Source organism: Tasmannia lanceolata, unplaced genomic scaffold (assembly GCF_043159265.1).
Source record: "Tasmannia lanceolata isolate RefF3 unplaced genomic scaffold, GAP_Taslan_0.1 ptg000021l, whole genome shotgun sequence".
NCBI classification, from domain to species: Eukaryota; Viridiplantae; Streptophyta; class Magnoliopsida; order Canellales; family Winteraceae; genus Tasmannia; species Tasmannia lanceolata.
In genome coordinates this window covers 7,883,690-7,911,181 of record NW_027518698.1, presented here as the reverse complement: position 1 = coordinate 7,911,181, position 27,492 = coordinate 7,883,690, and the positions used below count along the sequence as shown (strand labels likewise).

At 42.6% G+C, this 27,492-nt stretch overlaps 1 protein-coding gene across 3 annotated transcripts in view; it reads left to right on the top strand.

Moving 5' to 3' along the window:
• LOC143855555 (uncharacterized) overlaps nt 1-8,785 on the top strand; it is a 31,207-nt gene extending 22,422 nt beyond the window's left edge. For all 3 annotated transcript variants that reach the window (XR_013237932.1, XR_013237930.1, XM_077365710.1), the window contains one exon: nt 8,545-8,785. Coding sequence is in view for 1 of the 3 variants with exons in the window: in XM_077365710.1 (XP_077221825.1) it covers nt 8,545-8,558 (14 nt within the window). In the remaining 2 variants the exon portion in view is untranslated. The remainder of the gene's footprint in view (nt 1-8,544) is intronic.
• Nucleotides 8,786-27,492: the final 18,707 nt, after the last annotated feature.

The following is a 27,492-nucleotide window of genomic DNA, read 5'->3' as shown; positions in this document are numbered from 1 at the left end:
TGTCGCCCGCAAGTGGGCTGCTGGATTTTTGCCTCTGGCTGCAAAAAAATAGTTTTGGGTAGCTAGTTTTTAAAATTCATATCTCACTCGTTTCTTATCAGATTTTGATGCTATTATACTTGATTTGAATAGAAACAATGAAATCTATCTGTTAAAAATATTTTCAAAAATATTTGAAAATGTTTTGGACTAATAAAAGTGGAAATAAGATCTGTTGTCCACTATGCAAGTGCCAATTTGATGTCTTTCATTTTTCAACTTAACTTAGCATTTGAGACTTGGGTCCTTGGGCTATGACCTTTTGTTTTAAGAATGTTTAGGACCTTTGGAAATGATTTTTCATGAAACACAATTGGGTCTCAAGGGTGGTTTTGAAAAAAGGTATGTAAAGCTCTTTGAAATGTATAACCACATGAAAAAGATCTGCAATACAATCTAGAAATGTAAAACTACTGTTAGAATGAAATGTTGTGTGTTAGCCCTCTTGCCCTAACACACACATATATATTTATTATGAGAAGAATATGAAAAGACTATAATGCCCTTAGGCTACATAAGCTTATTCTAACACTCCCCCTCAAGCTGGAGTATGAATGTCATACATGCCCAGCTTGTTACATAAATTACTCAATCGAACTCCATTCAACGACTTGGTAAACATGTCTGCAATCTGATCATTCGTTCGAGTGAACTCGGTTTGAATTTGGCCTGTCTGAATCCTGTGACGAATAAAGTGACAATCCACTTCTATATGCTTAGCTCGTTTGTGAAATACCGGATTCATAGCTATGTGAATGGCTAACTTGTTGTCACAGTAGAGGGACGCAGGTGAGGAGTATGAGAATCCAATCTCTGACATAAACAATCGTAGCCAAATTAATTCACAGCTGGTGTAAGCCATGGCCCTGTATTCTGCTTCTGCACTGGATCGAGACATAACGTCCTGCTTCTTACTCTTCCAAGATACTAGATTTCAACCTATGAAGGTACAATAGCCATTAGTAGATCGCCGGTTAGCAGAAGATCCGGCCCAGTCTGCATCAGAGTATCCCTCAATTCTCGAATGGTTATGCTTCTGGAGGAGAAGTCCTTTCCCCGGAGCTTTCTTCAGATACTTTACTATCTGAATCACAGCTGACCAATGTGATGTCCGAGACGCACTCATATACTGGCTAACCACACCAACAGCATATGCAATGTCTAGACGAGTGACTGTGAGATAGATCAACCATCCTACTAACCGTCTGTATCGACCAGGATTGTCTAGTGGCTCCCCCTGATCAGGTGAAAGCTTGACATTCGGATTCATAGGAGTCTGTGTAGGTTTTGCCCGCAAAAGACCTGTTTCTTCCAAAATATCAAGAGCATACTTCCTTTGGGACAAAGCCCCCTTTGTGAATGTGCCACTTCAATGCCTAAAAAGTATCTTAGAACACCAAGGTCTTTTGTGCTGAATTCATTCTGAAGGAAATCTTTGAGGCGTTGTATTCCTGCTTTGTCATTCCCTGTAATAACAATGTCATCAACATATACACCTTGGAGAATCAAACCATCCTTGCTTCGAGAGTTTAACACAGAATGGTCTACATAACATTGTTTCATACCAAATACTAGGATGGCCTCACTGAATCTCCCAAACCAAGCACGAGGAGACTGTTTAAGACCATAAATCGCCTTTCTAAGCTTACAGACGGCATGCTGCAACTCCCCCTGAGCAACAAACCCTGGTGGTTGCTCCATATACACCTCCTCCTGCAAATCACCATGGAGGAATGCATTCTTGATATCCAACTGATATAGTGGCCAAGACTGATTCACGGCCAAAGAAATCAATACACTGATGGGCGGAATCTTTGCCACTGGAGAGAATGTCTCAACATAATCAATTCCGTAAGTTTGAGTCAAGCCATTTGCAACTAGACGGGCTTTTAACCTCTCAACAGAGCCATCAGGTAGGTATTTGACAGTGAACACCCACTTACATCCGACTACCTGAGCACCAGGAGGAAGGGAAGCCACTGCCATGTCTGATTTTTGGCCAAAGCATCCATCTCAGCCTCCATAGCTGCCCGCCATCCCGAATCAAGCATAGCCTCTCGAGCAGAGTGAGGAATAAAAATCGATGACAATGATGATATAATTGTGGTATACGAAGGAGATAATCGAGCATAACTAACCGCATCAGAAATAGGGTGATGAGTGGTACGAGAACGAGTACGGCTCGCAATGGGGGCATCAAGAGAATCCTTAACCTGAGCAGCATCATCAGAGGATGAGGGTAAAGAAGGACTTGCTTGCTGAGAAGAGATGGCAGGGCATGAAGGCTCAACTGAAGTAGTAGAGCGCTTGCAAGTATATACCTGGAAGGGACGCTGAACCGGATCCGGTGGCAGACTTGGAACCGGATCTGTAGGCAGACTTGGAACCGGAACCGGCAACGGCAACAGAGGAGATACCGGTAAAGAAGAGGAAGCAGGAAAGTAGGGAGTATCCTAAAAAAAGGAGACATCAGCACTGATAAATTTGCGGCGAAGCTGAGGACTATAGCATCGGTAACCCTTTTGGGTTCGTGAATAACCCAGGACCTTGGGGCCAATTTATCAAGTCTTGGAGTGAGATCCTGAACAAAGCAAACACACCCAAACACCTTGGGAGGTAACGGAAACGGATCCCTAGAAGGGTGTAACACCGAAAAAGGGGACCGATTGCTAAGAACTGAAGAGGGTAGACAATTAGCCAGAAAGCAGGCTGTAAGCATAGCGTCAGCTCAAAAAGATTTGGGAACATGCATCTGATACAGAATGGTGTGAGCTATATCTACAAGATACCGTATTTTCCGCTCGGCAACACCATTCTGTTGTGAAGTGTGGGCATAAGACGACTGATGAATAATTCCACGACTAGAAAGAAACTCCTGAAAACCGTGTCGATCAGAAAAATACTCACGGGCATTATCAGTACATAAACATTTAAGGGAACATGAGTATTGATTTGTAATTTCAGCATAAAATAAACAAAATGTAGAAAATACCTCAGAACGATCCTTTATTATATAAAGCCAGGTCATCCTGGAAAATCATCAACAAAAATAACAAAGTACTTCCCACCAAACATAGAAGGAGTACGACATGGACCCCAAACATCAGAATGCACTAACTCAAAAGGACTACTAACACGACTAACAGAACGAGAGGGGTAGGAAACACGATGATGTTTTCCATACTGATAGGACTCGCAATGAAAAGGACTAATAACACCAGAAACAACTGAAGAATGCTGCAGACGCTTAGGAGAAGGATGACCGAACCGGTAGTGCCACATAAAGGAATCTGCTGAGGTACTAAACGCCGTGGCAGTGATAACATCATCCAAGTAGTATAGGCTATCTGTCTCATGCCCGAGCCAATCTTCTTCCCAGTCGCAAGGTCCTGAAAAACACAATAAGACGGAAAGAATGTTACTGAACAATTAAGGCGATTAGTAAGCTGACTAACAGAAAGAAGATTGCAGGGAAAAGTAGGAACACAGAGTACAGATGATAAGGATAAGTGGGAGGTGGCTGTAACAGTCCCAGTGCCTGAAATAGGACATCGAGTCCATTGGCCAAGGTGACCATCTTAGTAGGAGTACAAGAAGTAAAGGAACTAAGAAGTGTACTGTTACCGGTCATATGATGAGAGGCACCAGAATCAATGAGCCAGGAAGCGGAGTGGTTAAGGGAGCAAGATGGGTTGCTACCTTCTGTGGCAAGTTGAGCAGCTGGTTGTTTCCCTTTCTCCTGTAGGCGCAAAAGTGACTCATACTCAGTCCGAGAGACGACCATGGTGTCTGAGGTAGCAGGAAGAGGTGCAACAGGTGTCTCAGAAGCGAAGTGGGCGGCTCGAGCGGGACGCAGCTCGGGATGGAGATCGTAACAGAAATCAGTATTGTGATCCTCCATGTCACAATGACTGCAATAACGTGAGCCATGACCCTCATACGTACGGCCTCCCCCTGAATCTCGGCCAAAGCCACGGCCCTGTCCGCGACGACCGCGACCACGACCCCTACCACGAGTGCTCCGAAAGGAACCAGACTGGGCAGCAAAGGAGGACTGGTCACCAGCAATAGACATAGCCGGATCGATACGTAGAGCGCGCTGAACGCGAGAAAAGATCTCATCCAAAGATGAGAGCTTGCCTAACCCAAGGATCTGCTGCCAAAGAGGGACAAACTCAAGCCCTAAGCCATAAAAAAACAGGGTAGTACGGAGCTCATTCTTCTGTTGAGCTAAGACCTTAAGGTCGGTGGACGGTGGATGATAAATATCAATCTGCTCACAAAGACTAACAAAATCCGAATAGTACTCAACGACGTTCTTATCTCCATGCGAGATACGAAAGAAGTCATTGTAAACATCAGTAATCCGTGTGAGATTGTTGCTGCCGGAATAGAGTGTCTCAGCACGCAACCAGACTGCTCGTGATGTATCCATAAATAGCATGTGGCTCGCAATCTTTGGTTCCATACTCTGACAGAGAAGTGACTGGAGCTGGGCATCCTCCTGACTCCACTTATCATACACAACATCTTTCGGATTCGGAGGATCCGTCGTGAGGAAACGTAATTTGCACTGACCTCGCAGATAGAGGTGAACAGAACGTCTCCAGGCAGGGTAATTAGCACCTCCAATTTAATGGATGTCATAGAGGTCACCGACACCGGAAATGAACCGGAGGAAGAAGCTGATGGCAAGGCCATAATAAATACCAAAACTCAAATGGGATGTCGGTGAAGCAGATCAGACAAGATACACCACAACAATCACCGACACCCACAGAAAAGGGCAGCCAAATATAGGCAAGGAAATCACCACGGAGATAAACAATCAGAAGGAAAAACCACAAACATCCGCCGGAAGAAGAACCCCGAAAGAACAAGCACGAAGCCTCATACTTGTTGGACTACAACGAAACATAGAGACAAAGCTTAAGTCATCAAGTAGGAATCAAAGAAAAATGTAACAAAGCAGAGCCGCGACCAAAAAGGTGAGAAATGTAACGGGAAGATGTAGGGCAGGAACACTCGACGGCTAGAAGAGAAGAACGCTACCCTTATAGGTCAAAGAAGATGGGGAAAGATGTTAAAAAACAAAGGGAGGGTGCGCAGGAGGGGCAACCTGGGTTTTCCAGGGGGCGCAGGGGCAACTTGGGATTTCAGGGGGGGCGCGCATGGGGCAACCTGGGTTTTCCAGGGGGCGTTTAGGGGGCCAACCTTGGTTTTCAGGGGGCGCGCGTAGGGGCAAACAGGGAAGAGGTTGGGTTTTCCACGGGGGGGGGGGGGGGGGGGGGGCAACTAGACGATCCCAGTCGATACAGACGGTTAGTAGGACGGTTGATCTATCTCACAGTCACTCGTCCGAACATTGCATATGCTGTTGGTGTGGTTAGCCAGTATATGAGTGCGCCTCGGACATCACATTGGTCAGCTGTGGACTTCAATGGAGGAAGACAAGTGGTCTTCAATGGAGGTCCCTCGGGCATTGAAGAACCCTAAGGCTTTGATACCATGTTAACAGAGAGATTTGAGAATGAAATGTTGTGTGTTAGCTTTCTTGCCCTAACACACACATATATATTTATTTTGAGAAGAATATGAAAAGACTATAATGCCCTTAGGCTACATAAGCTTATTCTAACAGCTACTTAGCACCTTGATTGTATTGGCTTCAAAGGTTTTCCTTAGGCTCTTGGGCTTGGAAGTGAACACTTGAATTGCTTTGGTCCATGCTCTTGATTGGATCTTCACTTTGGATGCATGAATAGGTCACCAATGCTTGTTCATCTTCAAGCTCCTTTTGGCATTGTGTAATGGCATGCTTGCGGGATCTTCAATTTGAGCTCTTGATTTGACATCTTCCAATGACGATGTCACCGTTGTGTGCAAGCTCTCTTTGTTGATTTGTGCATGTTGATCCTCAAGCCATGTGTTTTGCTGTATTGTGCTAATGTGCTAACTTTGGATTGACATATGACTTTCCTGTCTAAGGCACAATACTACAAGGTAACACATTAGTCCATAATAACTAATCAATTTGGGTTTGCTAGCATTAAAACAACAAGGAAAATGTGATTAGTTGAACCCATAGGGAACCTTGGGTTAACAGTTGACTTCGGTGCTTCTCACATGAATTGTGGTTTGGTATTTTTTCTTCTTCCAAATCTTTTAGTGCTTGTCACCCTGGCTGAGGAGTACATCTAAAGTTACTGGTCAAGGAGTTATTCAACCTACATTCCTACTTCATCTATTTTACTTACCTTAGTTCTTTATTCTCTTAAATTTTCTGTGAGTCTACTTTAACTTAGCCAAATAACTAATTCCCTAAATCTTTTTGGAACCTTCTACCCTTCTCACAGTTCTTTAGGATTTACACGAGAATATGAAGATTGACGACCGACATGAACTTAACGAATTGGAGTACCTAAATGGGCCTCTTGGCTGTACTGCCCTACTCTCGTCTGCATCTCATCTATAATGGCATTCTCGTCCTGCATTCAGAAAACACAACAAAATGGGGTTGTTGAAAATATTTATTTTTTCTACTAAATATGTCTTTCTTGGGTACTCTCACACTAAAAAAGGTATCATTGTTCTGATCTAGTTAGATGGAAACAACTGGTTAATGTTGATGTTACCTTCTTTGAGGAACTTCATATTTCTTTGATAATAATTCTGTCTTTGATCCATTGTCCTGGCGCTTGCAAAAGATGATTGTTGTATTCAATCTATTCTAATTTCTCTTCTTCAAATGATGCAGAACCTACTGCTATTTCTTTGTATATGGGAGGATGTCCCAAACATGTGGTTTCTAGCTCAATCTCCATATTCACACCTCTCATCCTTCCAGGAATTTTGATTCTCACATAGATAGGGTGTCTACAAAAAATCAGATTCATAGGATCATCCCAACCCTACGATTTGTGGAGGTAAAATGGATGTCTTTAAACCTTCACAAATTAGTCCATTTTTTGTCTCCATAGTTCGAATGGTTAGGATGATCCTATGGATCTGATTTTTTGTGGACACCCTATCTATGTGAGGGCCTTAAAAATGAATGGTTTGGATCACCCAAATAATGTGGCCCCCACTGTATTTTAAGCTAGTGTGTAGATAACTTATCTACACATATGTGTAGGGACCGTTCTCTCTCTCTCTCTCTCTCTCTCTCTATATATATATATATATATATATATATATATATATATATATATATATATATATATATATATATATGAGGAAAGTGTTTCTACTCGGCCGAGTAGAAAAGCTTATCTACTCCTCCCTTTAAAAAGTACAGTGGGCCCACACATTGTGGATGATCCAAAGCATTCATTTGATAGGTCTTAACATAGATAGGGTGTGCCCAAAAAATCAGCACCAAAGGGTCATCCTAGCCCTTCGTTTTGTTGGGCCTTGTAGAAACAGAATGGACGCACTGTGTAAGATGCGTAAGATGCGTCCATTCTGTTTCTACAAGGCCCAACAAAACGAAGGGCTAGGATGACCCTTTGGTGCTGATTTTTTGGGCACACCCTATCTATGATAAGACCTATCAAATGAATGCTTTGGATCATCCACAATGTGTGGGCCCACTGTACTTTTTAAAGGGAGGAGTAGATAAGCTTTTCTACTCGGCCGAGTAGAAACACTTTCCTCTATATATATATATATATATATATATATATATATATATGAGAATAGAGTTCCTAAGGTGTCACCTCATATAGCTTATATGAGGTGGCGCTTAAAAACATAAGGGGCCCACTTTGTTCGGATGATCCAAAGCATTCATATGATAGGCCCTCACATAGATAGGGTATGCCTAAAAAATCAACTTCATAGGATCATCCTAACCCTTCCATTCGTGGAGGTTGAAATGGATGGGTATAAACCTCCATAAATCTGCCCATTTTTAACCTCCATAAATAGAAGGGTTAGGATGATCCTATGGACCTGATTTTTTGTAGGCGCCATATCCATCTAAGGGCCTTTCAAATGAGTGGTTTCGATCACCCCAAAAATGTGGGCCCCTTATGTTTTGTAAGCGCCACCTCATATAAGCTATATGAGGTGACACCTTAGGAACTCTATTCTCATATATATATATATATATATATATATATATATATATATATATATATATATATATATATATTATGAAAAGACTATAATGCCCTTAGGCTACATAACATTATTCTAACATCTATAATTTAGAGGTAAATGATATAGTTGTGGCTTATTTAGAGTGATATCATTATAAATTGAAGATCCCTATAAATAAAATTCTAACTATTGTGGCTATTTTTCATGTAAAATCAATGAATGGAAGAGTAGGAAATTCTGGGAAAGTTTTTCTATTTCAAACTTGTCCAGAAAATTCCCGCACTCCAAACAGGGCCTTATTATTAGTATTTCAGTTGTGTGAAATAAAAAGTTATTAAGTCTCAAATAAAACAAGGTGGTGCTTCATTGAGGTAGAACTGAGTTTTGGTGTAACAAATGCAGGTTTTTCGTTATAATCTCATTGTACCTTTCGGCCGCCAAATGTTCGGACTCAAGTGGGAGAAAGAAGTAGATCAATTGGAAGGCTGATTTTGGAGCCTCTTTTATGTCTTTTGTGCCTGAATATGTTGATAGAACATATATATATGCTTAGAAGAGTCATGTATATGAATGTAGTCATTTTCATTTGATAGATATTGCTGAAAACTTAAAACCCTTTTTATTTTATATTACAATAGGAATTGGTAAACCCTAGTTTGATGTCCCACCTTTGATTGATACGAACCATCCACTTGATAGGCCTTTCTTTGGATCTCTAATGATCCAATAATCAGACCGATATTCCAATCCTAATTATCCAATAAGGATCTTGTAGGCAATTTTGCGGAAAGCCATTTCACGGCTTACTTTTGCAGGAGAGAACATCCACCTCAGATAAAAAGTGAGTAAGAGAAAATCTGCTAAAAAGTGGGCCCGTGTGGCTGTTAAAGAGGACTAGTGGCTTCGTAGTTGCGATCACTGCTGATGCATCGGTAAGGACTCAATTCGATTGTATCTAGCAGATTTTGCCTTATTCATCTATTCATCTGACGTGGCTGTTCTCTCCTGCAAAAGTAAGCTGCGAAGTGGCTTTCGGCAAGATTGCCTGGCAAATCTGTATCCAATAATATGAACTTTGACAATTCAAAGCTATATATAAGCCACTTTCAATAACAAATCGTACCATATTATTGTTATGTGATCAGCGTAATAATTTTCAGGCCATAAAAGTTCAAAACCAAATGAATGGTTCGGATCAATCAAAGGTGGGACCGTTGTGCAGTTGGATGTGCCAAATTGTACTAGAATGAGGTCACGCCCTTCTGGACCATTCCTCACAAGAAAATATCCATCCTTAGTTTTGTCGGCTAAAAAAGTCAGTATGTAATTCAACAACTTACACAGACACACCAAAACAAAAAGGTGATGATAAGAATGAACCAAAAGATGAATTCCCATTCAATATCAAAAGACCACTACTGATATTGGCACTACGATGTTTTGATAATTGCACTCCGCTGCAGATCTTTTGGCAAACTATACTAACTTTTAACAATTGATTAAATATTAAAGGGAAATGTTATCAGCACTACTGTATTTTGATGAGGGCACTCCTCACTTTATTAAAAGTGTATGGCCCCTCACCATAGGATGATCCAAACCATCCACTAGATGGGCCACAGCCTAAATAGGTTGTCCCCCAAAAATCATTTCCATAGGTTGATCCTAACCCTCGGATTGGAAATTATTTTTGGAGCCCAACCTATTTAGGTTGTGGCCCATATAATGGACGGTTTGGATCATCCTATGGTGCGGGCCATACCGCACTTTTAATAAAGTGAGAGTGCCCTCGTCAAAATACAGTAGTGCTGATAACATTTCCCATATTAAAAGACAAGATGAGTCAATTATTAAAATATGGTATATCCGTAGCCTATCAAAAAGCTCCAATTTAGAAGATTTGGGCAGGTATGAGGTGAGAAATTTTATGGTGTAAGGCCTTACAACAATAAGGCCTTTGTACGGTGGAAGTACCACCCTTGACATTTGATCCAACAGCAGCTCCTCAAAAAGTGAGCTGTTGTTGGATCAAATATCAAGGGCGGTACCCCTACCTTATTATTGTAAGGCCTTACACCATATAAAATCTCTGTCTGAGGTTGGTGTAAACTACATGATCTCCCTTGTACACTGTCATGTACCACGCCGACATAAGCGGTTAGCTAGAGGATAACGAGGGGAGTGTTGGGGTAAAATCGGCACTAGCCGTTGATGAACAACACGTGGCACCTCCGAGTAAATAGAAACTGACCTATGGGAAAGATAATAAAATCTTATAATTTCCTTACAAACAGCAACGTTTACAGTTGAGAAACCGCCACTTAAAGAGGTAATACACCCCAAGGCGGTGGCTTTCCAAACTAAGGAGACCTATTGTTAGTAACTTTCTTGTACGGGGAAATAAGATATTTATCAAAAATAGATATAAACTTATCTCCCGGGGAAGTCGACCAATCAGGAAAGACTCCTTAAAACAGTAAGATTCTAATAATTGAGGACTCTATTTTCTATAAAAAGGGACCCTTACTTCATAATGGAATTACGTGAGACTTGATCCTCAATAAAGAGGTACGTATGCAGCTTGGGAAGACCAGGTTCAGTCACAATCTTTCTCCATCACCTTCGTTGGTAACACTTCTGAACTTCACCTCCTTCCCTTCAATTATTCATGCGATTCCGATTTCTAGCTTAGATATTGAAACATTATCTGGCACCATCAAACCGGGTTTAATAACAACTTTTCTGTGAGTGCAAGTTGCTTACAGGAACACCTCTATCACTACTAGATCGTGGTAAGCAGATTTCGGCATATCATATTGGCGCCATCCGTGGGACCACCATGATGAATTCGAGATTAAAAACTTCAAAATCCATTGCAGCTAACCCACAAGGCGAAGGAGTAATGACCAGGAGTCAAGCACATGCTACAATCCCCGAGAATCAAGTTCCGGAGAAAACGCCTAATAACGACGACACTACTCCAGTCACTATGATCATTGTCAGCCCAAGGGTTCCCCATGGGTTCACTCAATCACCTTGTTTTGATGATTAACAAATGCAAATTGATTAGTCATTTATGGACTAATTGTTTGCCTTGAGTGTTGTGCTATAGACAGGTAATTCACAGGTCGTTCCATGCTAGCACACACACAGATGGCCTAAGTTGAAGATGAACCAAACAAATGACAAAGGAGCTAGAACATATTTGGACAAACCATACCTTGGAGGATCAACCAAGGAGAAGTTCCACACAACCATCTCAAAGCATTGAACAAACAAAGGAAGATCAATGAAGGCCAAAGCTTGTGGATCAACAACTTTCAAAGGAGCTTGAACCAAATGGTGGCATCATCCTTGGAAGGTGTCAAGCAAAGAAGCTCAACCTTGAAGATCCCAAAGCAAGCCAAGCACACCATTGAAGATCAAATGAAGATTGGCTCAAGAGAACAAGAAAGTACTTAGAATGGTAGTATGTATCACATTTCGCTCTTGTGTTTTCTCTTATCAAGGCATATCTTAAAACCCCTAAACATATATTTTTCAAAGAGACTAACACACCCTTTAAGGACTTAAATGGATAAGTGAATGACCATGGTGGTGTACCAACATGTTGGGACCCATATGGCATTCAGCACAAGAATGAACAAAACAGAGTTCCAAAGCAACAACCTGGACCAGCAACTAAATCCTATCAAAACTTGTTTAAAATATTTTCTAATATTTTTGAAAATATTTGTAACGGATATCTCTCATTTTTCTCATATCCGTAGAGTATAAGAACATCGAAATCCGATGAGAAACGAAGGAGATATGAATTTTTCAAATGGGACACTGTTTGCTGGAAATCCAGTCTCGGAACTCCGAGAATAATTCTCGGAGCTCCGAGAAATGATCCAGGTTCTAAAATTAAAAGCCCTGTTTGGTGTCTCAGAACTCCGAGAATACCCTCGGAGTTTCGAGCTCGGAACTCCGAGCAATGTATTTGTTCAAAAAATTATAGCCGTTGGAGGCCCCAACGGCTAGTTGACTGTTTGACCCGAAAATAACCGTTTTGCCCCTAAAACGGTCATATTAAGTTGGGACACCATATATACCCATCTAATGGGTCTAAAACACTTGATGAACATTGTCCAACTTCAACAAACCCTAGAAAGTCATTTGTGAATCATTTTTGGGTAAAAACTCTCACCAACCTCTTGTGCCTTGATTTGGAGAAAATCATTTGTGATTGGTTTAGGCTTTAAACTTGTGATTGTTTTTTTGAGAGAATCTTGTGGGAGCTTGAGTGTGCATTTTAGCCTACTTAGAGGCAAACCTAATCTTCTTCTTCATTCAATCGGTGGCAAGGGCATCCGTGTTTAATTCCCTTGGGTAAAGCGCTTAGAACTCGGCGGAGAAGGAGAGTCATTGTGAAGGTGGAAGGGCATCCTCATTTAATTCCCTTGGAGTGTAAAAGCCTCGGAGCCGGTCGTCGTGGAGGTCTCGATAGTGGAAACCTCAAGTGCGACCTTGAGTAGAGTGGAGTAGGCCGTTGGCCGAACCACTACAAATCCTTGTGTCACTTGCGTTGGTATTTTTTGATTTCTCACTCCTTCTCACTCTCTTATTTGTGCTTGTCTTATTATTTAGAATTGAGTGAGTTAGCATTGCCATCCAACTTGAATATCTTTACATTGCTAATTAGCCCACTAAATCTCTTAATTAAGTTGATTGTTTAAACAAGGGTTTTTTTTTAAGCTTATATACATTTGTGAAAATTGGTTAAGCTTACCTAATTCAACTTAATTAACCAAGGGATAAAACTAGGGTGAAATTAGTAAAAGTTTTCAAAAGGCAAAAGTTTTATGAACATCCTATTCACCCCCCTCTAGACTACCTATTTTGGATGGTTCAGATTATGGATCATGGTTGATCCATATGAAGACATACTTAAAAGGTCTAGATAAAGATATGGTAAAGATAATTGAAAATGGTTTTGTTTTAAATGTTAAATCTAAAAGATTAAATGATTATGAAAAAAAATTATCTTTACTAAATACAAAAGCCCTAAGTGCAATATGTTGTGCATTACCACCTAACATTTATGAAAAAGTATCCTCTTGTAAAAATGCTAAAAATATTTTCGACTCTATTGAAAATCTTTAAAATCAAAACATGTGCTTAATGAGATTATCTAATGAAGACTCATTGGATAATGCCGAATTCACATTTGAAGAACTTGTTGAAAATGTCCAAGAATTACATAAGAAAATTGAGGATCAACTAACTAAGAATTCAAACTTGAAAAACAATTTAGCTAGTATTCACAAGGAGTTTAGGTCACTAGAAATAGATCATGCACATCTTAGTGTAGAAAATGAAATTTTTTAAAAAGATTTTATTGAACTAAGTGATACCATTGCTTCACTAAGAGAGAAAAATCAACTCCTTAAATAAAAAGAGAAAATCAAAATACTTTCATCTCTTGAATTAATAAATTTTAAAATGGAAATCAACGACTTAAACATCAAGAATGAAACATTAATGTTGGAAAATCATTATTTACAAGAAAGTGCAAAACATAGTTTTCATCATAATCATTCTTATAAATCATCTTGTTCATCCCGTCCATCTACCTACTCATATATGTCTTGTGATTTTTGTGGTAGATTTGGACATTACAAATCTAAATGCATGTATAGATTTGTAAAAAATAGTAAGTTTGTTTGGGTTAGAAAAGATACATCAACTAGAACAAACTTGCTTAGAACCAACATGGTTTGGGTTCCAAAATCCCCTACTTGAATCACATCATATGATTAGTAGATTTAGGGGTAATGAGCTTAAAATGAAATATCATTTGAAAATGAATTTTTGATACAATATGCTTATAGTTGGTTAACCTTTTTGTATCAATATTCAATGTGCTTAATTTGAAAATCTTTTCAAAAGAAAAAAAGAGTGTATAGATACTATATGCCTATCTCTGTTTGAATAACATGTATCTATATATCTTCTTGTAATTTAAAGTCTAGATGCTTAAATGTAGTTAATATGAGACTTTGATATATTGAGCTTAATTGAATATCATAATTAGAAACATCTCTCTAAGTGCATACATTATGATTTAGATCTTCTTGCACTTAGTGATCATCCACAAAAGAAAGCCACTCTAGAGAACATTAATGTGAAAACCATAAATTGTGCTTACAAGATATTCAACCACACCTTTGTGCCCATGTGTTTAAATTAAAGTTTCAACTACATCTTTAAAATTTGAACCCATTTTGGTAGTTGCTAGGAGTTAGGTTAAATGATCACATCATTCTAGCAAAATCAAAAGAAAAGAAACCCATAGGTTTAAAGACTTGAACTTAAATGAAAATTTTTGGCAATCAAATAACACTCGAACAAAAATTTAAGAAAATGCCAAAGTATAATTCTTTAAACTCTATTTTTGGACAAATATGGCACTTGCTAGATAATTATGTACTTAAATTATTTTAAAATATCATTTCTAGTAAAACTAAGATATTAGATTCCATGTCTAAGAAAATAACTCAAATCCCTTCTTAGACATCTTTTTGTGCCCTAGGTGAACAAACATATTTATTGATTTGCACCTAGTTGTCCTATCAAACCCATTCTATTACATGCTTAATGATTTTCATCAAATGCTAGAAGAATCATAGATGGGTCAAATCTTATATATTTCCAAAAGAGCTTTGATTGGATATCTTTTCATGACTTAGATGAACCTTGAAATGTATAAGTAATGTTATATGTATTTTGTTCAAATAGTCATGAAAGTTTATGTTGGAATGTGTGTATCCAAGGTAGATTTTATCATGTGATATATATATTTATATACTCAAATTCTTGGATCTTTCCCTAGAAACACAAAAGGAATCTAGAATCATATTTGGGCATTTACTCACTTGAGTAAAATTAAAATTCACTAAGGTGGTTGTATACATTAGATTGTGACAGGAACATGTGTCTCCCACACATTTTTTGATTTTTCAATAGGGCTTATGCATATTGTGCCTAATGCCTTGTCATTTTACATGTGGTTGTGGATGTAGATGTAATGTTTAGACCATGCACATTATGTGTCATGCCCTTTGTTTCCAAACATGGTAGATTATCAATGAAAACCTTGATGATCATATCTCCTCATAAGGTATACTCTTACCTTCATGAATCATGGATGTCTCTCTAAGACATGGTATTTTATTGACCATTCTCACTATGTCTTAGTCCTATAGAATTGAACTTAAATTGGTATATACATATTCTATAGTTATCACCTCTTGTTTGATAATATCTACACATATGAGATGTCAAACCTTAATCTTAAAAGTCAATCAATTGGTGCTCTTATCCTTCTTAGATTCTAAGAGGGAGATGGTACATAATTAAAATATCTAACAAATTGGCCTTATGCCAACATCTCAAACATGAATAGGTATACATTTATATGTGATCTCCCTAGCTAGTTATGTATGTTACATACTTAGGGAAGTAAAGCGTGAATTTAAAAAATATTATATCACATTTAGGGGGAGCATGAGCCAAAGATTGAAAATCTTTTGTGCTATGCTTGTTTATCATGATGAGCTAGACTATGGCTATCATTTTATCATGATAAACTGACACTTGGAGAGTAAGTTTCATTGTAGCCCAAGGGTTGAGTTTAACTTGGTATCTTTTAGAAAATATATCCAAAAACCTTTGGAGTCTATGCAAGGACATCCATTTGGATTCATGCATTGCATGACTCATTTTCAAAGAGGGAGCTTAGTATGATAAGATTTTGTCCTAAATGGCTTATCATATGATATTAAATGTGTATATCATTATGCATATGATAAGTACACTCATTTGGAACATTGTTGTGGGTTATGACCGGGCTTGTCTTGTGTTTTCAAGTGTAGTTGAAGACAAGAAGCCCATGGCCTAGGTGTTAGTGTCATATCCTTTAGGCTTTTTGACTTATCTTGGATGGTCTAATATGATATCATTTATTCCAAGAATAAGTTTTGGTTGCCAAGTATTCCATTGTCATATCTTTGGCCTATTATGTCATGTCATGCCTTAAATATTAGGTTTATTTAATGCCAATGACAAATACTAAGGAGGAGAGCTAATTGTTGCTATCTTTATGTTTATATGGATCATTCTAAGATGCTTACACTATCCATTCAAGCATTTCCCGACTAATTATGCTAAAAATTGCATATCATAAGATTAAAAATAAAAAGGAAGCTTAAATAATCTATCATTTTAAACAAAAACTAAACTTGCATATCTTTCTAGATCTACATTCATAGGAGAAAATTATTCTTGCTAATCTTAATCTCTATGAATTTGAGTACTTATCATGTGTATTTCCTCTTGGCTATCCATATATCCATGATAGAGCTCACTGTCATGCCATATATCCTAATAGTTAGCCATATTAGGATCAAATGTCCATTTCTATGCATGACAATTTAAGAGAATATTTTTAACTTGAAAAATATATATATTCTTGCTTATCATGATGAATAACTACACATCACCTCATGATAAGATTCTAATAGGAATTTCAAAAATAAAAGGGAGCTTATCATGCTAAACTATACACTTGCTTATTTTCTTTCATGATAAGTAAAATATAAGCTTTAACTTGCTAATCTATTATTATATTACGGGTCATAGGGTAGATTTATATTGGATTTATATATATATATATACTAAGATGCACCCTAAAAATTTGTGCTAAAATTGAAATGTCTCTTTGTTTTGCCAACATAGGCTTGATTTGTTTTGTGATTATTCATTTCCTATGTTAATTGTCTCTTATCATGCCATATATACTTTGGCTTATACTTTGAGTTTAATTGGTAACTCATGATAAGAAGTTAGGAAGAACATCATATTCTCATTGAATATCTTTGATGCTTTATGTAATTGTGCTTAAATGCCTAATCCTTCCTTTTTGCTAATGCCAAAAGGGGGAGATTTTGTGTAATTGATTAGATCCATAATCATATGCATTCTTGTACAATAATTTGTTAAATATAACTTATGCATATGTTGAGGGGGTGTAGTCGTACTCATCTTGATTATCTAATCCTCATAAGAGGATCCTCTCACCTCTCTAATCAATTTGGTTTGTCATCATAAAAAATGGTAAGATTGTTAGCCCAAGGGTTCCCCATGGGTTCACTCAATCACCTTGTTTTGATGATTAACAAAACGCAAATTGATTAGTCATTTATGGACTAATTGTTTGCCTTGAGTGTTGTGCTATAGACAGGTAATTCACAGGTCAATTCATGCTAGCACACACATAGATGGCCTAAGCTTGAAGATGAACCAAACAAAGGACAAAGGAGCTAGAGCATACTTGGACAAACCATACCTTGGAGGATCAACCAAGGAGAAGTTCCACACAACCATCTCAAAGCATGGAACAAACAAAGGAAGATCAATAAAGGCCAAAGCTTATAGATCAACAACTTTCAAAGGAGCTTGAACCAAATGGTGGCATCATCCTTGGAAGGTGTCAAGCAAAGAAGTTCAACCTTGAAGATCCCAAAGCAAGCCACGCACACCATTGAAGATCAAATGAAGATTGGCTGAAGAGAACAAGAAAGTACTTAGAATGGTAGTATGTATCACCTTTCTCTCTTGTGTTTTCTCTTATCAAGGCACATCTTAAAACTCCTAAAAATATATTTTTCAAAGAGACTAACACACCCTTTAAGGACTTAAATGGATAAGTGAATGGCCATGGTGGTGTACCAACATGTTGGGACCCATATGACATTCAGCACAAGAATGAACAAAATAGAGTTCCGAAGCAACAACCTGGACCAGCAACTAAATCCTATCAAAATTTGTTTAAAATATTTTCAAATATTTTTGAAAATATTTTTAACAGATAGCTCTCATTTTTCTCATATCCGTAGAGTATAAAAACATCAAAATCCGATGACAAACGAACGAGATATGAATTTTTCAAATGGAACACTGTTTGCTGGAAATCCAGTCTCGGAACTCCGAGAATTATTCTCGGAGCTCCAAGAAATGATCCAGGTTCTAAAATTAAAAGCCCGCGTGGATTTTACTGACCTAAACAAAGCCCGTCTAAAGGACCACTACCCCCTCCCCCGAATCGACATGTTAATAGATGCTACATTAGGCCATGAGATGCTCATCTTTATGGATGCTTTCTTTGGATATAACAAGAGACGTATGCACTCCCCCGATATACCAAAGACGTCATTTGTCACAGAGCAGGGACTGTTCTGTTATAGAAATACCATTTGGCCTTAAGAACGCGGGAGCCACGTATCAATGGTTGGTGAATAACATTTTCGCCCACAAATCGGTCAAAACATGGAAGTATATGTTGACAATATGCTTGTTAAAAGCTTGCAAACTGCGAACCATGTTATCGACCTTCAGGAAGATTTTGCGGTATTACGAAAATATCAGATGAAGCTCAACCCCTCAAAGTGCGCCTTTGGGGTAACTTCTGGGAAGTTCCTCGGATTCATGGTCAGTCAACGAGGCATAGAGGCTAATCTTGAGAAAATACAAGCCATCCTCGATATGACACCACCAAAAACCGTGAACGAAGTACAACTACTCGCGGGAAGGATAGCGTCTTTGAGTCATGTCCAAATCCACCAAGAAACGCCTTCCATTCTTCAAGATACTAAGAAACATGAAAGATTTTCAATAGACGAACGAATACCAGGAAGCATTCAACAAACTCAAGCATTACGTCCAGTCTCCTCCGGTGTTGATGAAACCACTACCGAATGAAGAGTTATACTTCTATCTAGTGGTAAGCTCCCTAGCTGTTAGTGCCGTACTTGTCAGGCAAGAGCAAAGGGCGGAGCACCCCATATATTATGTCAGATGAGTACTACATGACGCCGAAACAAGGTATCAGAACATCAAAAAGTTTTCATTTACGATAGTCGTTGCCGCCAGAATATTGCGTCCATACTTTCAAGCCCACAGCCTAGTTGTTCTCACCGACCAACCATTGCGCAAAATCCTTCAAAAACCCGACACTTCGGGATGATTAATTAATAGGGTGGTAGAACTTGGCGAATTTGACATACAAGTGCGACCTTGCCCCACAATTAAGTCGCAAGTACTTGCCGACTTTGTGGTAGAATGCACGGCTCCGACCGAAGGCTTGGGGGGCAGGAGGAGATAAAAGACGAACAAGAAAAACAATATCCATGGATGTTGTTTGTCAATGGATCAACCAATGAAAGCGGAAGAGGAGCAGGATTAGTCTTGGCCGGACCCGATAAATTTCTAGTGGAATATTCTAAGTCCAAGGGTTCCCATGGCTTAATCATTCACCTTACCTCTTGTTTTGATGCTAGCAAACCAAATTGATTAGCATTTATGGACTAATGTGTTGCTTTGAAGTGTTGTGATATATACAGAAATTTCATGTCATAATCGCCATTACACAACTCTTCACAACACATAGCTTGTGGATCAAGGAGCAAAGGAACCTAGAGCTTGCACTTACAGTGAAGACATCCTCATTTGAAGATGTTCAAATCAAGAAGCTCATCATGAAGATTCCACAAGTTCCCAACAAGTGTCAAGAAGGAGCTTGGAGTTGAACATGCCATGGTGACACCTCATGTACCTCAACATGCATTGAAGATTGCAGGACAAGTCACAAGAGCCAAACAAGGTCAAGAAGTTCACTCACAAGCCGAAGAAGTCCAAGAAAGTGCAAAGGAGCGAATACATTCCAAGAAGACTCAACGGTATCATTTTAGAATGTATTTAGAGTCCTCTTGATTTTATGTTTAAATGCACTTTCAAAAGGTTTTCATACTTAACCTTTTACATCTTTGAAAACCATACATACACCCTAAATGTGTTTGAAAACCTACGATTTAAGCCCAACACCATGGCCTAAAAGCCCCTGATTTTTAAAGTTAAAAATGGAATTTTACACAGGGCCGGTCAACCGGGCTTTGCCGGGCGACTGCAAGATGGAGCCTGGAAGTCCAGGACATCTCGAAATTCATCAGGCCGGTCGACCAGGCCAATCCGGTTGGCCGCGGAGTGATTTTCTTGAAATCTAGAAAACATCCAGGTTGGGTTTGGCGGACGACCGCAATGGGTCTGTCGACCGCGGATAGGTTTTTGAGCCGAATTTTTGATTTAACAGGTTAGCCTCGCGGGATGACCGCCATGGGGGCTGGTCGACCGCGACGGTAAGGAATTTGAAAATATAAAAGGGCGCCTGATAGGGGCTAGCGACCGTGGTGGCTCGGTCGACCGCGACAGTAGGGCAAACTAGCCGTTTGGGCGTTTTCTGCTTGACTTTTTCAAGCCAGTTATTTTCAGTTTTACCTCAAACGGTCATATTTTCAAATACACTATATATACATGATTAAAACCTATATAAACCACCTTTTGAACATTTGAGAAAGATCAAATCCCATCTCTCCTTGAGCTTCATTTTGAAAATCAAAAGCAAAACCTCTTTGAACATGTATTTCCACATTCTTTCAAGAGGCACTTGATGGCGTCTGAATCCGGGTCGATGATCGCGTGGTCGGTAGAGGGCCTCCGTGGGGTCTGCAATCATAAACAAAGGGGGTCAGGGGGTCCGGGGTGGGTCCCGGACGACTACTTCGACACCCAAGTCAGATCCTCGACCAATCAATATAAAGGATAGTGAGAAGGGGAAGGGGTTTCGATCAGGGTTACCAGGGCCAACGCGCAGGCTCCTTTCTGGGTGTGTGAATGAGTGGGTCGGAGGGGACTAGCAGGGAGAGTAGGATTGCTTTCCTAGTCTCCTCTGTTGTTGCCTCGCCTCTTTTTCCGGTTGCTTTTTGCTGGGCTGAGAATGGGGGAAGTCCTTTCCAAAAAATGTCGATCCCTTCTCTTCTTCCTTTTCCTCCCTTTTAAAGGGAGGTGCGTGGCCCTTTTCATCATTATGGAGAGAAAGCCTTTCTTTGCAGGATTGGGCCGTCCCCCTGCCTCGCCGGCGCGCGTGGCTTTGCCGGCCATTTCCTTCCATAATTTGTGATGATGAGGCCTGGACGGTGACACGTGTCATGTTTGCATGGTCTTTACCATTTTCCAACGTCTTTCTTCATGATGGCTAGGCACTCCTTGTTCATGGACGACATGTGGCGATATCTGAGAACAACGCCGTATTTGTGTCCCATCATAACTCCCGTTACTCCTTTGGTCCATTGAATGGGCCAAGGGAGTAACGTTTTGTTCGAACGACGTCATGATGAGGGCATTTATGAGGGCTTCGGGGTACGAGGAGGCGTGCTGTTTTATCCGGCGGCCGTCCCCGGGAAGCGGTAGCGTCGTTAGATGGGTTGCCTTGTTTAGAGGCACCAGGATTCCTTTCTTGAGTTTAAAAAGGGGAATTACCCTGGCGCTTTGTTTCTCGTTTCCCTTTCTTTTTTGTAGGCCTGTGGGCCAGGATGATGTGAATGGGTAATCTTTATGAATTTGCGCTGTGTCTCTTTGTGTTGCTTTTTCCATCTGTTTGATATAAATTATCTTGGTTGTGAGGACCCGCGATGGTCAGTCCGGACCTGCGGGGGATTCCGAGCCTGTTCCCGGCGCTTTTAATTCTCTTCGCCAGCTGTGTTCGTGGGCCGTGGCCTCGTGCCGGGGCCCCGGTCCTGGGCACGCATTTTTCTTTGGTGGGATTGCGGTTGGGCCCTTTCTGCTTGTTTTCCTGCCTCCGGGCCCCTCCCTCTCCTTTGATGGGGAGGAGTCGGACGTGCCTAGTGATGGTGCGGTTTGGGCGGCGAGGAAGCGACACGTGCCTAATTCTTACGGTCTTGCCGTTTCCCATCAGCTCTCTTTACGAAGGTTTGGCGGTGGGGGTATATGGGCGACACGTGGAAAAAGCCGAGGGCGGTGCCGCTTTTTATGTCTCATCATAACACTACCTTTGGTCCCTCGACTGGTCCAAGGGGGCAGGCTTGTTTACCTGGTTTAAGGAATATTGTGACGAAAGCATTTATGGGAGCCTTAGGGTACGAGAGGACGTGTTGTTTCGTCCGGTGGCTCCTTCCCGAGAAACTGTGGTGTCATTATGCGACACCGGTTGGCCATCCAATGGGCAATGGATGCGCGTAGGCTAGTCGCTTCGCTCTCCTTCCCGAGAGTCTTTCATAGGGCTTATAAGGAGCGAGTTCTTCTGCTTTGTATGCAGATTATCCTTCCGTTCCTTTTCCTTCCTCGCTTTCTTCCGGCCTTTCTTCGGGCTTGTCGGGGATGTCGTCGTCTTTCCAAGGCCTCTCTCTAAGTGGCGATGGGAGGGTAGCTACCGAAGGGAGTCCTCCTAGTAGTCCCGAGACAAACCCTGACGGTTTGGGGCCTCGGCGAAGAGTTCCTGAGGGGAACCTGCCCCCGAGACTTCCTCAGCGTTCTCCTCGTTCTCCCCTTTTCTAGAGGGAGTCCAATGAAGCTTTTATTCACTGCCACCGATCGTTCTTTTCTTACGTCCATCGTAGGGAAATGGAGGTTTGTAGCCGGATGATCGACATGGATCGGGAGATAGCGGCCTTGCGTGCGGAGAATGACTTGTTGAGGAATCGAGTGCGATGGTTAAATGACCACACCCGATTTGCTGAGAATCGTCATTGAGGGAGCTCTTCGGAGGAGGAGCATAGTGATAAGAAACTTTCCGATGCGGAAAACTCCTTCAGCGGTCAGTTGCTCTGAGCTGGAGGCGGCGGGATGAGCAGGATTTTGGAGGGGGCCTCTTTTTGTTGGGGACCTTGGGGGCCCGGGCCTGCGTGCCTTTTTGTTTTTACTCCCCCCTTTTTGTAGGCCCGTGGGCCAGAAGGAAGTAGTTTATGAATGGCTCTTTTTCGGTTTTTTTTTTTTTTTGTGACTTGTATCTTGTGTTTGCTTTCCCTTCGCATGTTTGCCTTCCCGCGCGACCCGAGCCTTTTTCGCTGCGCTTGATATTTTTTCTTTTGGTGGTATTGTACGTCGGGCCCTTGTGACTTGCTCCGAGCCCCCTTTTTTTTTTTTTTTTTGCCATACGCTGTATTTTTCATCTTGTGGATTCGTATACCGGGCCCTTATGATGGGTCCCGAGCCCTTTGCCATCGTACGTGGTCTTTTTCATCTTGTGGATTTGTATGCCGGGCCCTTATGATAGGTCCCGAGCCCTTTGCCATCGTACGCGGTGAGGGTTTAGGGATGGCTTGCTGGGGAAGTCACTTAGCGGTAGGGGTAGGGACGTCTTTTCTGTATGGCGCTTCGACTTTTGGCAGTTCCCTTGAAATTCCCAATCGGCGTCACGTGTGCGCGTCCCATCGGATTAGAAAGGAAGGGAGATCAAACGACGCGTGTTGAAACCCTAGCCCTTTTTAAAGCCTTTTTGGGGATTTCATTCTTTGTCTTATTTCCTCGTCTTCCTCGGGTGAAACGGGTTTTCTTTCGCGGCGATTTTTCTGCGTATTGCTCTTCACCAACCTTCTTCCGGTGAGTCCTGTGTCTTTTATTTCATCCGACATTTGATAGTTTACGATGCCTGTCGCGACTGTTCCTCAGAGTCCCTCTTCTGAGTCGGTAGAAGTAGTGGAGAGGGCTCTACCAAGAAAAAGGTGGCAGTTGTTTGTGGAGGGAGGGGGCGGCGACTCTCGAGACGTACAGCAGCCTACGGAGTTGAAAGATAGCTCCGGGGCTTCTGGGTCATCGGTGGAGGCCGCTCCTTCGGAATCTCCTGCTCGAGTTTCTTCTGCTCGTGAGGCGGAGATTAGGGACATCCGGTCTGGTGCCATTATTCATCCCGGTCGGGTGACGTGTTTCAGGAACACCTTGGGAGAAGGGGCGACAGAGAAGGTTAGGAGGGAGTTTCACATTCCCGATGGTTACGGGATTAGGGTTCCATCCTTTGCAGAGGGGGTGTGTGAAGGTACCACGGAGGAGGAGGTAGCTTTCTACCTGGAGGCTTTTCGGGCGGGGGTTAGGTTCCTGCTCTTGGGCATTATAGTAGAGGCCCTTGAGTTTTACCGGGTGGCCCCCTCCCAACTGGCGCCTAATAGTTGGCGCACTCTCTTGGCCTTTGTGGCCAAGGCGGGTCTTCACAAGGTTCAGCCTACCCTTCCGCTGCTCCTGGCCTGCGTTGCCCTTAGCCCGTTGGTGAAGGGGGAGGACAATTGGTTATATCTGACCCAGCGCCCTCAGGTGAAAATTGCGGCGAACTTGCCTTCTTCCATCAAAAAGTGGAAGGAGGAGTATGTGTTCATCACTCCTCCATTGGACGTTGGCTGGGACTTTCCTCGCTCTTGGAGGCGCTCCGTTGAGTGGCGAAGGAAGTCCCTCCCCGACGAGTCTGATTATAGGAAGTTTGACTTGGGGAAGCTCGCCTCTGGGGAGGCTATTGATGTTTTTGAGTTTAGATGGGAGAGGGGCCTGAAGAGGCTCGGTTTGCTGAGAGCTGTGGAGAGGAGGGCCCGCTGTATGGGCGAGGGAACGGTGGAGAGTTCCGCCAGCTATCGTGGTGAGCCCCCCCCCTTTTTTTGGGTTTGTCATCATGTGCCTTCAGCAATATTTTTTTTTTTTTTGTTGTTGTTTTCCTTTGTTCTGAGCGGTTGTTGTTCTCCTGTTTTTGGCAGGAGGTATGTCTTCTTCCGGTGACGCTGGTAAGGGGAAGGGGGTTGCAGCGGTGACGAAGGGTCTGGCGAGCCGCAAGAAGATCCCTTCTGATTTTAGGGCCGCGGCCAGGCTGGGCCGGTCGCAAGGGAGGCTTCCGGCATCCGTGCCTTCCCGCCCCTCTGGTCAAGCGGTCGGAGAAAAGGGGGCGGCTAGGTCTTCTCCTCCGGAGTCGGAGCCTTCCGCCAAGAGGGCTGTCCCTTTTGGCGCTCGACAGGGGGATGCTGGTAGTGCGGCACATCCTCCTGCCTTCTCGGAGGACGTGCCAAGTCGGATGGAGGGGCGGTTATGAGCAAGCTTCTTCTGGGGCGGGTGGAGCTTCCGCCGCAGTGCTTCCAGGTGTGAGGAGAGCTGTTTAAACCTGACTGGAAGATTGGCGTTGAGGATAGCGTTCTCGCGAATCCCTGGGTTGGGGTGGAGCTAGGGGTGACCACCGCTCTTCCTGGCGACGAGGCTAAGTTGGAGGGCTTCGATCACAGGGCCCTGGGGGCTCAGTATTTTCAATCAACATCTTGTGTAAGTACCGGGTGGCCGGTTTTTCTGATTGTACTTTTCTCTATTTGTTGTTTTTGAGATCATACGTTGGAAATTTTCTGATGGCTTGCTTTTGCAGTCCCAAAGCTATGCCAGGAGGATGATGCAGTGCCTGCTCGAGGATGAGGCTGAGATAGGTGCTTTTGAGGAGCGAGTCCGGCAGCTGAGCGAGGACTTGGACAAAGCCTGGGCGGAGAAAGCGGCCTTTTATGATACCGTTGCTCGACTTCGGGAAGACCTCCGGACAACCATGGAAGGGAGAAGCCGTGCGGCGGACAAATTGGCGGTGGCTCGACGAACGCATGCCAGGGAACTGGCGAAGGCGCGGAAGGAATGGCGCGATTCCGAGGAGTTCCTCAAGGCCGCGGCCGTGTTCAGTGTGGACATTGAGATTGATGCTTTTGCTGAATGCCAGCGGCGGGTTCAAGAGGTTGATCCTTCCTTCCCTCTCGACAAGCTGATGCACGAGGCTGAGGGAGGCGCTCCGGAGGGTCTGTCGCCGGTACCGGTGGAAGTGCTGGGGACGGCCGAGGAGGAAGTGGCTGCCTTGGTAGATCCTGTAGTTGCCGAGACTTCTGAGGGGGCTCAGTAACGTTCGGATGCCTCGAGAAGTTTGCTCTTGTTCTTTTTGGTCTTATTGATGTATTTGGTCTGTGATAACATTTGTACTATATTTCTTCCCTTTATATATCATGAGCCGCGAGCTTTTTTAGCTTTCGGTATTGCTCTTCGGGCTATTTAAGTTGTGATCTTTGTTGGCGAGGGTACTCCCAGTGCACCCTGTAGGGCGTCTTTTTTATGGAAGGACTATCTTCCTCTCGAGTGATCAGTTCGGGGTTAACGGGTCCCGCCTGCCCTTAAAGGGGAGGTCTTTTTTTTCATGGGGAGGGTTTTAGGGTATTCTCAGGGGGATCGGCCCCGATGCTACCTCTGTCTCACTCCCTGTCTTCTTTCGGGTCCCTTATTTATTATGGGCCGGAAAGTGGAGATGCGTATGGCTCAGGTAGAAACGCTATTCCATTGATTTGTTAAGGAGGAAAATACATCTCTGCTTCTAGAAACACAAAAAGGAAACAAACAAAACACTCGTCATACTTTTTAAAGGAAAACACGGGACTTACCCTATCTTTTTATAGGTAAAACTCTCGGAGGTTGTCCATGCTCCAACTGCGAGGGACTGGGGTGCCGTCGAGGCGTTCTAGCTAGTAGGCCCCAGGGCGGAGTGCTCGAACGACCCTGTATGGCCCTTCCCATTTAGGTACGAGTTTCCCGGGGTTGCGGGGGTCGGATACCTCCGCCCGCCGTAGTACCAGGTCTCCGGGCTTTACCGAGCGCTTTTTTACTCGGGCGTTGTAGTACCATGCCACCCTCTGCTGGTAGGAGGCGGTTCGGAGGAGGGCCTGCTCTCTTTTTTTGAGCACGAGGTCGAGAGTGTTCCGTAGGAGTTCAGAGTTTCCCTTTTCGTCATAATTCTCCGTGCGGAAGCTGGAGAGGCCAATTTCTAGCGGAATGACCGCTTCGGCCCCGAAGGTTAAGCTGAAAGGGAATTCCCCAGTCGTGGTCCACGGCGTCGTTCGATAGGCCCAGAGGATGCTAGGGAGCGCCTCTACCCAGTTTTTCCCAGCTTCTCCCAATCGCTTCTTGAGGCTCTGAAGCAAGATCCTGTTAGTTACCTCTACCTGCCCGTTGGCCTGTGGGTGTGCTACGGAGGAGAAACGATGCTCGATGCTTAGGCTATCGCAGAATCTGCCGAATTCAGCACTTGCAAACTGGGGACCGTTGTCTGTTACAAGTGTCTTTGGGATGCCGAAACGGCAGATCACGTCGTGATAAAAGAACTTCTCCGTCACTTTCGAATTGGGCTTTGCCACGGCTTTAACCTCGACCCATTTGATGAAGTAGTCGATGGCGACGTACAACATTGTACGCCCCCCGGAGGCTTTTGGGAAAGGCCCGAGTAGATCCATGCCCCACATGGCGAAAGGCAGGGGTCCTGCCATCGCGGTGTATGGTGTGGCCGGTTGACAGGGGTGGTCACGTACCTTTGGCAAGGGCTGCATTTTTTGACGAACTCCTTGGCGTACTGAGGATCGTAGGCCAGAAGTACCCGTGCCTCACGATTTTCTGAGCCAGAGTCATGCCGCCTCCATG